The following is an 11240-nucleotide window of genomic DNA, read 5'->3' on the forward strand; positions in this document are numbered from 1 at the left end:
CCATATAGGATATGGATTGGGAGAGATGCCCAGGTGTCTTTTATGAGGATTTGGGGTGGTGAGGCTTACGTTCGACGTCAAGTCTTAGACAAATTAGGACCCAAATCCGACAAGTGCTATTTCATTGGATATCCCAAGGAAACTAAGGGATATTACTTCTACATTCCCAGTCAGCACAAGGTAGTTGTGGCAAAGACTGGGGTCTTTCTAGAAAGGGACTTTGTTTCTAGAAAGACTAGTGGGAGCACGTTCGATCTTGAAGAAGTTCAAGATGCGAACAATAGCACTGAAGCCTCGATGGAAGTTGAACTGGAACCACAAAGTGTTATGGATGACGTTGTTCCACAAGGAGTTGAGCAACAACAACCAGTTCAAGTAGACATACCTCTTCGCAGATCTGATAGGGTACGTTGTCAGCCTGAGAGATACTCATTTCTCTTGTCTGACCATGATGACATTGTGCTCATAGAGGATGAGCCTACCACCTATCAGGAAGCTGTGATGAGACCAGATTCCGAGAAATGGCTAAAGGCCATGAGATCTGAAATGGAATCCATGTACACCAACCAAGTATGGACTTTGGTTGATCCACCTGAAGGGGTAAAACTCATTGGGTGTAAGTGGGTCTTTAAGAGAAAGACTGACATGGATGGACTTATCTATAAGGGTTGTTTGGTAGCTAAAGGTTTCAAGCAGATTCATGGTATTGACTATGATGAAACCTTTTCTCCAGTAGCGATGTTTAAGTCCATTCGGATCATGCTTGCTATTGCAGCCTACCATGACTATGAGATATGGCAGATGGATGTTAAAACTATGTTTCTGAATGGAAACCTACTCGAGGATGTGTACATGACACAACCTGAGGGTTTTGTAGATCCACAGCATACTAGCAGAGTATGCAAGCTGCATAGGTCCATTTATGGACTAAAGCAAGCTTCTCGGAGCTGGAATCTTCGATTCGATGATGCAATCAAACAATTTGATTTCATCAAGAACGAAGATGAACCTTGTGTCTACAAGAAGGTTGTAGGGGACATAGTTGTCTTCCTCATATTGTATGTGGATGACATACTGCTCATTGGGAAGGACATCCTTATGCTTCAGTCTGTCAAGACATGGCTAGGGAGTTGCTTCTCAATGAAGGACTTAGGTGAGGCATCCCACATTCTAGGAATACAGATCTATAGAGATAGATCTAAGAGATTGCTTGGCCTAAGTCAGATTACATACATTGACAAGGTACTCCTTCGGTTTGCCATGCAGAATTCCAAGAAGGGATTTCTGCCGATGTCACATGGCGTGAGTCTTTCGAAGACTCAAGGTCCCTCTTCTAGAGAGGAGAGAGACCGCATGGATCAGATCCCTTATGCCTCAGCCATAGGATCGATCATGTACGCCATGCTATGTACTCGACCTGATGTCTCATACGCTTTGAGCATGACGAGCAGATACCAATCAGATCCAGGTGAAAGTCACTGGATAGCGGTCAAGAATATTCTTAAGTACTTAAGAAGGACTAAAGAATATTTCTTGATATATGGAGGCAATGATGAGCTAGCTGTAAAGGGTTACAGTGATGCTAGCTTCCAGACCGATCAGGATGACTATAGATCGCAGTCGGGGTTCGTATTTTGCATTAATGGTGGTGCTGTGAGCTGGAAGAGTTTGAAGCAGGACACAGTAGTTGATTCTATGACAGAGGCCGAGTATATTGCTGCATCAGAGGCAGCAAAGGAGGCAGTTTGGATTCGCAAGTTCATCACTGAAATTGGGGTGGTTCCTAGCATTGCTGACCTTATTGAGCTCTATTGTGACAACAATGGAGCTATATCACATGCGAAGGAACCTCGCTCACACCAGCGGACCAAACACATACTACGGCGTTTCCATCTCATTCGAAAGATCATCGAGAGAGGAGATGTGAAGATTTGCAGAGTACCTACAGAGGCTAACATCGCAGATCCCTTGACCAAGGCTTTGGCACAGAAGAAGCATGATGGTCACACTAGGTCATTTGGGCTTAGAGCCTACACTGATTGGCACTAGTGCTAGTGGGAGATTGTTAGCTAGAGCCCTAGAGCCAATCATTTGATGATTGTATTTTGGACTTGTTGTATCATATTCTATATAAATAAAGGCATTTAGTTTTTGGTTATTATACTTACTTGTATTGGTGCCAAATAAACTAAGTATAGTAACGTCCTTGAGTAGAAGGTTCTTACCTATATTAATCGGTTAGTTGAACTGATAGTGAGATGATATAGGGAACACTACTCTAAATCATTCCTAGTCGAGTATTAACATTCAGGGACAATGTTAATGAGACTAGCATGTAGGTTAACTCGATGACTTGGTCTCACAAGTCATGGATATAGAGATATCAAGTTAACACATGGGTATGCATTAGAGAATGTATACTGAATTACCCGCCATGAGAAAGTATCATGGATCGTTATATGAGTGTCATATACTTTCTCATGTGGCTATTAGTATGACTACTAGTCCTTAGACCTGAAGTCACCATGGTTCCCTACATAAGGAGTTATGTACTTTATTTTCGTCAAACGTCACCCGTAATTGGGTGGACTATAAAGGCGATTACTGGGTATGTAACAAATTTTGTAGAGGGATGTGAGTGATGTAGATGGGATCTATCCCTCCTATATGACGGGAGTGACATCACTATTCTTGATAGAGTGAGACCACGAAGTGCATGGTCATGCCCAAATGAGTCAATATAGGATATTGAGCTCATTTGATTTAGTGAGTCTACTTGGAATTCAAGATTTAGATTGGTCAGAGGATGACACGGTCTATGCCTCACATTGGCCAATCTAGATGTCTAGGATAGAAGGACACTTGTCATATATTGTGAGGAGTCACAACTAGTAGTCACAAGGTGATGTTGGATCTCAACATTCTTGTAACTTGGGTAGTAATGATGTGTTGCTAGATACCGCTCATTACTTATGCTCCTAAATGGGTTTAGGGGCATTGGCAACGTTATAAGAACCTATAGGGTCACACACTAAGGACAATTAGATGGAGATTAGGTTCATATGATGAACCAAGAGGACTTGATTCATTTGATGGATCAAATTGGATTAAGAGTAATCCAAATTGGGCTAATTGAGTTAGACTCAAGTTGATTCATGTATACAATGAGTCTAATTTAGATTATGACTCATTAGATCAATTTAATTTAATGAATTAGATTCATTATATTAAGTTGGCTTGAATCAAATGGTTAGTTTAGATCAACCATGGAAGAGATTTGGTCAAGTTTGACTTGACTTGAGAGGAAGATGAAAAGTCAAGTTAGACTTGACTTTATGCCACCTCATTGGTGAGTTGGCATTGATGTGGACTAATGATGTTACTCCACATCATCATTGGGTGCCACCTCATGGAAGTTACAAAGCCATTCTCTTTAATGGTTTCACATTAATGACACTTAATGCATTAATGTGGAGAGTTACACACATGATGGTGGCCGGCCACTTAAATGAGAAGAATACTTTTTCATGTTGAAAATTATTCTCTCATTCATTCCTTCTTCTTCCTCCTTGAATTCTTCTTGCTCTCTCCCTCTCCTATTCTTGCCGTGGCCTATCAAGGTGCTAGCACACCTTTGTTTGGGTCTTCTCCACCTAAGTTGTCCGTGTGGATACTTCTAGAGGACCGTACGCTTAACGGTCTAGAGATCCGGCATTTTGGACGAGCGGGATTCGCGTAGGGCGCGCATCAAGGGTATATAAATCTTAACTTTTGTAGATTTAGTGTAAATCTAAGTTTTCTAACTCGTACTCGAAACTTTTCGAATTTTTCCTTTGCACGGATCCGGTGGCATGGGTGATTCGGGGTTTCAGCGATGCGAAAAACGATTTTCGCGGCCCAAAAAATCCAACACCACTTCCTAGACAAAACCTTTCAAAGAAATTTAATATTTAATTTCCTTGTATAACCCTAGATTTAACCAAAAGGAACAATCGAATCACAAATTTGAAAAACAAAAAAAACACAAACTCCTATCACAAATTCGAAACCTAGAATCATATGCCTCTTGTATTTGATATTTCATACAAAGAAAACTAGTATGATGCAGAAAACAATTACTAGTAATATCATTCTTTGTAAGCAACAACCTCTTGATCTTCTATCGTATTCCTCTTCTTATCTCAGACATTGTGTGGGCAACGATCTATCGAGATGAGAATCCACCAAGCCTCCTTCTTCCTTCTTCCAAGTTTCGCCCAAGCAACTTTCTCCAAGAGATAGCAAGTCTCGGCCACCAACCAAGCTCCAAGGAAAACTAGGAAACAAAGCCTTCTTCCTCTCCTTCTTCCCCAAGCAAATCCGGCAACTAAAACAAGCTCCAAGAGGATGATAGGTTTGACCGCTAGAAGAAGAGAGAAAGAGATGATAGGGTCGGCCACCACCAAGGAAGAAAAAGAGAGTAAAATAGAAGAGAGCTGTGTTATGAAGTGAGGCACCTCTACCCTTTCTTTTATATTCCTTGGTCTTGGAAAATAAGGAAAGTTTTAATAAAACTTCCTTATTCTCTTTGCCAATGAAAGTAAAATTTAATTAAAATATCCTTTAATCCTCTATAATGGGCGGCCACTAGAAGAAGAGAGAAAGAGATGATAGGGTCGGCCACCACGAAGAAAGAAAAAGAGAGAAAAATAGAAGAGAGTTGTGTTATGAGGTGTGGGACCTCTACCCTCTCTTTTACATTCCTTGGTCTTGGAAAATAAGGAAAGTTTTAATAAAACTTCCTTATTCTCTTTGCCAATGAAAGGAAAATTTAATTAAAATTTCCTTTAATCCTTTATCATGGGCGGCCACATCAATTGCTCCAAATAAGGTAAGTTTTAAACATAAAATTAAAACATCCTTATTTGTTTCCGAAAATTTTAAAAATAAAATTTCTCTATTAATTTTTCCCTTCATGGTTGGTTATAAAAAGAAACCTTTATAAATTAAAATCTCTCTATTGAATATGTGGATGATTTCCAAAAAGGAAAGTTATCTTTAAAAATAAAATCTTCCTCTCAATCTACAAAAAAGGAAAGATATCAAACCTTTCTCTTAATCCTTTGTAGAAACTATAAAAGGAAATATTTAATTTTTAAAACTCTCTTTTAAATCATGGCTTCCACATAAGGAAAGATTTTAAAAAATAAACTCCTTTTAATTTTTACATGGCTGACCACACCAAGCTTGGACTCCAAGCTAGGGTCGGCCACCTCTACTTGGCTCAACCTTTTGCTTGGCCGGCCCAAGTTTGGACTCCAAGCTTGCTTGGCCGGCCACCTAAGGTTGGGTAACACTACAAGAAAAACCTTCATAGACATCGGTGGAACAACAACAGTTTTAAGCAAAAATCAATGTCTTTGAATATTTTACACCGATTTTTCCAAAAACCGGTGTCTATAAGCGCAGATTTACGCTCATAGACATTGGTTTTTTAAGCCGATGTCTATGAGCGCCTTTTTTTCGTTAATAGACACCAATTTTAACAGCGGTTTTTTAAACTCGATGTTTATGATAAAATAAAATAATTTAATTTTCCCACCAATACTTAGCCAAAATTTGCAACACTTCACTCTTACCTCCAAACCTAAACCTATATCGCACCCCACCTTATACCATCACAACGCCACCACCACTTTCCTCCTCGCCGCTAACCGTCTGACCATCTCTCTCAGCCTCATCTCCCTCTTCCCCTTCCTAAATCGACGCCCCTTCCTCTCCCGATCAGGATCAACACACAACGCCCATACTTCTCCATCCAACCACACAACATCTCCTCCAACGCCCTTCTTCGCATTCCCAAGACCACCGCTCGATTCCTTCTTCACATTCCTTTATCCATTCGTCGCAACTGACATCCTTCCTCATCTTCGATAGTTTCATCGTCACTACTGAATGCCCCTCCGCCAGTGTAGCTCTGAAGACCAGGAAGAGGGCGAGGGACGACGGTGATTTCAAGAGAGTCGCGGAGATCGTTATGGTTTTGTCGACCTTGGGACATATGCGAGGCGGCAAGGAACCGGCGGCGGCAGAGAAGGCGCTGGTGACCGAGGCCATGGAGAGGCTTTTGGTGATGTGCCAGGCCATCAAACCGAAGGATCTCATCTCCACGGAGGCTGTGAGGGTCGTGGCGAAGGATCTCGGGCTGAACAGGTCTAAGGATCCTGCTTTGGGATTCCAGCCACCCAGGATGTCCATCACAGAAAAGTTGATGTTGACCAAGAAAAAGGTCCGTCTTCCTGCCCCGTTTTGGTTGCTTCGCTTAGAGTCAAGGAATCCAATTGCCTTAACAATAGTTGCTCTTAATCTTAGTACGAGATATCCCTAAACAGAGTGCAGTGGTGGGAGAACATGCATCTAGTGAGATCCAAGTGGTTGCATATTACGCCTTATTGTTTTCATTTAGTATGCCTGCTTACATTGCTTTTCAGTAGGTATTTACCTTTCATGTGTCTGTTGAATCCTGCAGACTCGCATAATTACGTTGTTTCGAGTTGCTATTTACCTAGAAAATTAATATTCTATGAAATGGCTGCTATTTGCTCCAATTTTTTGTTTGCGTTGTTGACCCAAGTCCTTGTATCATTTCTCTGTCGTATTAAAAAGTTAGGTCTATGAAAGATCCAGGTCATAATCTCCATTCACTCACTCTTCTTGTTGACTTGCTCTCTAGATTAAATCCAGTGAAGAAAATGCTTTAGTAGTAAATTATGCCTTTTATTTCATAATACTGCAACGTTATTAAAATGTAAAGATTGTCACTCTCGAATTGGTTGAAATGCTCTCTAGCATCTAGCACAGGGCATATATTGGCTTAAGATTATGCTTTTTTTTTTAAAAAAAAAATAATCATGATACTGCAACTTTATTGAAACATAAAGATTGTCACTGTCAAATCAGCAAAATCATGTGGTTTCAACATGTTTATTGTTTTATTGTTCTTTAAGAAGGGAATGACAATGTCAAATCTCTGATTTCTTTCTATACCATAAGTAAATACAAAGAAATTTCTGAACATTGTAATGAGGTTTAGTTAAATTTTGCTTACATATGGATATTTATGCATTTTTAATATGTTACTTGATATCCATGTTATTTTTTAGCTTGTATTGTTAAGCACAGCATTTGAAAATACCTAGCTTTCCTATTTTCACGGCAGAATTTGTTTGAATGTAAGATATCTGATATGACATTTTCCTTAAGTGTTTCATCACTGCAGAACTTATCTGATAACCTATGCTTGTGGTCTAATTCTACAGATGGAAGTGTCCAAGGAAACAAACGTGCATTCATCCGTTCATTCCTCTCAACAGCTTCCTGTAAGTGTTGGTGCAAAATCTGAATCTCGGGGTACCATTGCATCTGGTGCTTCTAGGATTTCACAGGACAAGAGTCCTATGCCAACATGCTCTGGAGGATTTCATAATTCTTCAACTATATCTCATGTTCCTGTGCTAGCCTGGGCTGCCCCTAATTTGAAGCAGTCACTGATTAGTGATGCGTAAGCTAGTGTCAATACCATTAAACATTCATCTAGTTCCCGTGATAAGGCTTTGCCTTCAGCACATAATGGATCAATTGCTAGACCTAGTGGACCATCTTATCTGACACAAGATCAAGGTAAAATCTTTAGACCATATCTGTTTGTATTATCTATCAATGCTGTGAAATTCTTACTTCCTTTGCTTTGTTATGGCTTGAATACTTGATTAATGCATTATCATTTTTCTTACTTCCTTTTTTGCTTAATTTCTCAAATTTATCAAGTTCCTAAAAAGTATTAAAATATTTTGGCCTTCTTTACTGAAGTTTTATGTGAACTAGTATTAGTCATAGCTGCAGTTCAATAAAGAACAGATAATTGTATGAGTCAAAGATAGCATTGTGGTACTAATATCAGTAATTGTGTTTATTTCTTAATTATTTTTTATTTTGGTACCAAGCAGTGTGGCCTGGTATACTAGTAAGACATGTCTGCTAAAGGCTCAATCCTTTTTTTAGCATAAATATAAAGGCTAGTTTTTCCTTTGTGAATCCTTTTCTCTATTGTTTGGAATTTGGTTTTTCCCTACGTGTAATATTGGACATGTCCTAATATTTTCATTCAGGCTTAATTTATTTTCTATTGCAGCTGAAAATCCACCTCATAAAATCCCAACCATCTCTTCCATGCAATCACCATCTGTTGCTACTGTGTCAAGGTTTAGCCAACCAAACAAATTGTTGGATCATACTTCAATTAGGTTAGAGGGTATTGCCGGTGCAAATGATAGCCAATCTTCTCATCAGATGAAAAATCAGGAAATAAAGTCTTCTACAGTTCAAGCAGGACAAGGAGGCCTACATATTACACATCAACCTACTCAAGGCTTGGCATTCTTTCATGCACCTTCTCTTTATACCAATCACAATGAGATTGGTAAGAGTGTGCAGAGGATATTGCAATCGAAGGTTCTGGATCACCCAAATTGGATTCCTCCATCAAGTGACTATAGGAATGCTTCTTTAAATTGCTAGATATGCAAAAATGTGATTTCAGATACAGAAAGTTTGCTTGTCTGTGATGCTTGTGAGAAAGGAAACCATTTGAAATGTCTTCAATCTTATGGCAGCAAAGACATTCCTAAAGCAGAATGGCATTGCCCAAGCTGCTTGGCATCAAGTAATGGAAAGACCTTGCCACCCAAATATGGAAGGGTCACAAGAGCTCCTGTTCTAGCACCAAGAACTACTCCAAATACAAGCATCAATGTTGCTTCTAAGAAAACAGAAGATTTGAATCCTAACACTAGTCGACGGAAAGCACTACCCAACAACAATTCTTATGTGTCTCAACATTCCAATTCTTCGAATTTGGGTGGTAGCCATTATGATTCAATGGTAATTGGTGCTGAAATGGATTCGAGGACAAATGGAGTTAAGAGAGACAATGAAAAATGTGATGTAGTAGGTGATCATTTGGAGAAAACAAATGGATCTGTATGTGCTAATTCTGATGCATCTTATGGGTATCCCAACGATATTGAGAATGATAGTGGCTTCAATGTTCTCATATATCTTTCAAATGGAAATATCCATCTATACCAAACTAGTCCTCACAACTTGACCTCACGCACAAGAATGATAGTAACATTTGAAAAATATATGAGAACATTGAAGCCACTATCATATTAACTGCGATGACATAATTCCCTTCTGTGATTGAAGCCAATCACAGACACTTGCATAGTTGTGTATATGTGATAAGCTTTCAATCGAATTGGACTTTATTTATGTGTTTCATTAATTTAGATTTTATCATTTTTTGGGGATATTTTCCAATTGTAGGAATCTATATAGAAAGATGCAGGAAAAGATGTTGCTGCAGGATTTCAGATTGGTGGATCCAGTGCCTGTGGAGTATGTACCATCAAGAAATCAGAATAAAAATTTCATCCGAGAACTAGTCAATTGGTTGTTGTGCCATGCAATGTTGGGTGAGTAAGAATAACATTATATATCACTCTCACTTGCATATTTTGAGAACTTGCAAGATGCATATATACACTAATTATATTTCTTTGTGTAGTTTTCACTAGATTTTGACTATCATCAATGTTGAGAAGGAGATTAATTTTTTGTTGGATCCTCTTAGTCACCGCATTCGTGATCAAGATTGGAAATATGTTGTCAACATGTAAGTTTTTTGGCTTCTTTCCTTACGTTTAATGAAACATGGATGTATTTTGATGTGGCAATACAATTCCCATGGGTTATATGCATGAAAGTTCATGGAGCATGAAATAAGGTTCTAACTAACTTACAAGCAAGAGTATGTCATATTAATTTCATAGCTTGTCTTAGGGAGAATCATGGCATGCTTAGTTTAGGTTTAAAGATTTCCTAGGCCCTTAGTCCTACCATGGCCGAATGTTTAGAAGCATGAAATAAAGTTCATTTCAACATACAAGCATGAGCATATCATGTTAACTTCATATCTTATCTTAAGAAAGATCATGGCATGCTTAGATTAGGTTTAAAGCTCTCCTAAGCCCTTAATCTTATCATGGCCGAAAGTTGAAAGGGAGACATCTTATTTCCAAGCAACATACAAGTATGAGAAATGTTAACAACTCTCTTATCATAAGGTATATATATCGTAAAAACAAAGGAAGCATGTTTAGTTTAAGTCTTAAGCTTACCTAGCTCTTTTATTCATGCTTGGCCAAGAGTCTAGGGACATGAATCTAAATTCTAACCCAACATTCTAGCATAGAAACATTAGATTAATCCCTTACCATAAGATACATGTTACAAGAAATATATTGAGCATACTTAGTTGGGTCTTAACGTTTCCTAGGTCCTTCTTTTTCTTATTTTTCTTTTTCTTTGTCTTGGCCGAAAATCCCATGAAGAGATCCTAGGTTTTTAAGCAACCTAATCTCATGGAAAAACACATAAACTATTGCTCCACAGGTGAGGGGAAACTTACATCCTTTCGCTTGTGGTTTTTCTTAAGGAAAAAGGTACCCTAGGTGCAAAGGAAGGAGAGAGCTTCTTCTTCTAGCACTCCTTTTGAATTCTTTTGCTTGTAAGAGGTAGACCTTGAAGGCTCCTTCTTGTAATATAGTTTTCTTGGAGAGGAACCTTAGCTTAGCTTTTGGAATGAGGAGAGGGAGAGCTCTTGGTTTCGGTGGAGAATGAAGAAGGAGAAGGAAGGAGGAAGAAGAAGAAGAATTTAATCCCTTGCTTTTCTTCTCCCAATCCTATTTATTCCTATGTAAATGAAGCATGTCTTCATTCATTCCCTCTACTCCTCTTTTCCCTCATTCCTTTAATCCCACGAAAATAGAGAGAGAGGGAGGGAAGTAGGCAATTTATCTCTTGCTTGCTTCTTCTCTTAACCAAGAGGAAGAGAAGGTAAGCAACTTGATTTTCTCTTGCTCTTTTACTTAACCATCTTCTCTCCTTTAACTATCATTTCCATTCTCTTTTATTAACTTATCATTCATTACTCTAGTGGTTCCATCCACTAATTTAACTCTATTACTTGTGGGAGGTTCAAGGTTCAATCCTTGACCTCACCTCTTCTTATTCTATTTTGGTTTCTATTTTCCTTCTCTTTTATTCTTTTTATTTTAAATAAAATACTCCTAGACATAGCTTAGCATTTCGTGAGTGTTACAGTCTGAGCATGTTATTATATCTATCCCATGCTTCAA

The 11240-nt window shown here is 38.7% G+C and overlaps 1 protein-coding gene across 1 annotated transcript in view; it reads left to right on the forward strand.

Moving 5' to 3' along the window:
• LOC122033893 overlaps positions 1–9213 on the forward strand; it is a 79918-nt gene extending 70705 nt beyond the window's left edge. Inside the window, exons 2-5 of the mRNA XM_042593044.1 lie at positions 5917–6268; positions 7299–7540; positions 8148–8458; positions 8579–9213. Coding sequence (XP_042448978.1) covers positions 5917–6268; positions 7299–7540; positions 8148–8458; positions 8579–9213 — 1540 coding nt within the window. The remainder of the gene's footprint in view (positions 1–5916; positions 6269–7298; positions 7541–8147; positions 8459–8578) is intronic.
• Positions 9214–11240: the final 2027 nt, after the last annotated feature.

This window comes from Zingiber officinale, chromosome 11B (genome assembly GCF_018446385.1).
Source record: "Zingiber officinale cultivar Zhangliang chromosome 11B, Zo_v1.1, whole genome shotgun sequence".
Taxonomy (NCBI): domain Eukaryota; kingdom Viridiplantae; phylum Streptophyta; class Magnoliopsida; order Zingiberales; family Zingiberaceae; genus Zingiber; species Zingiber officinale.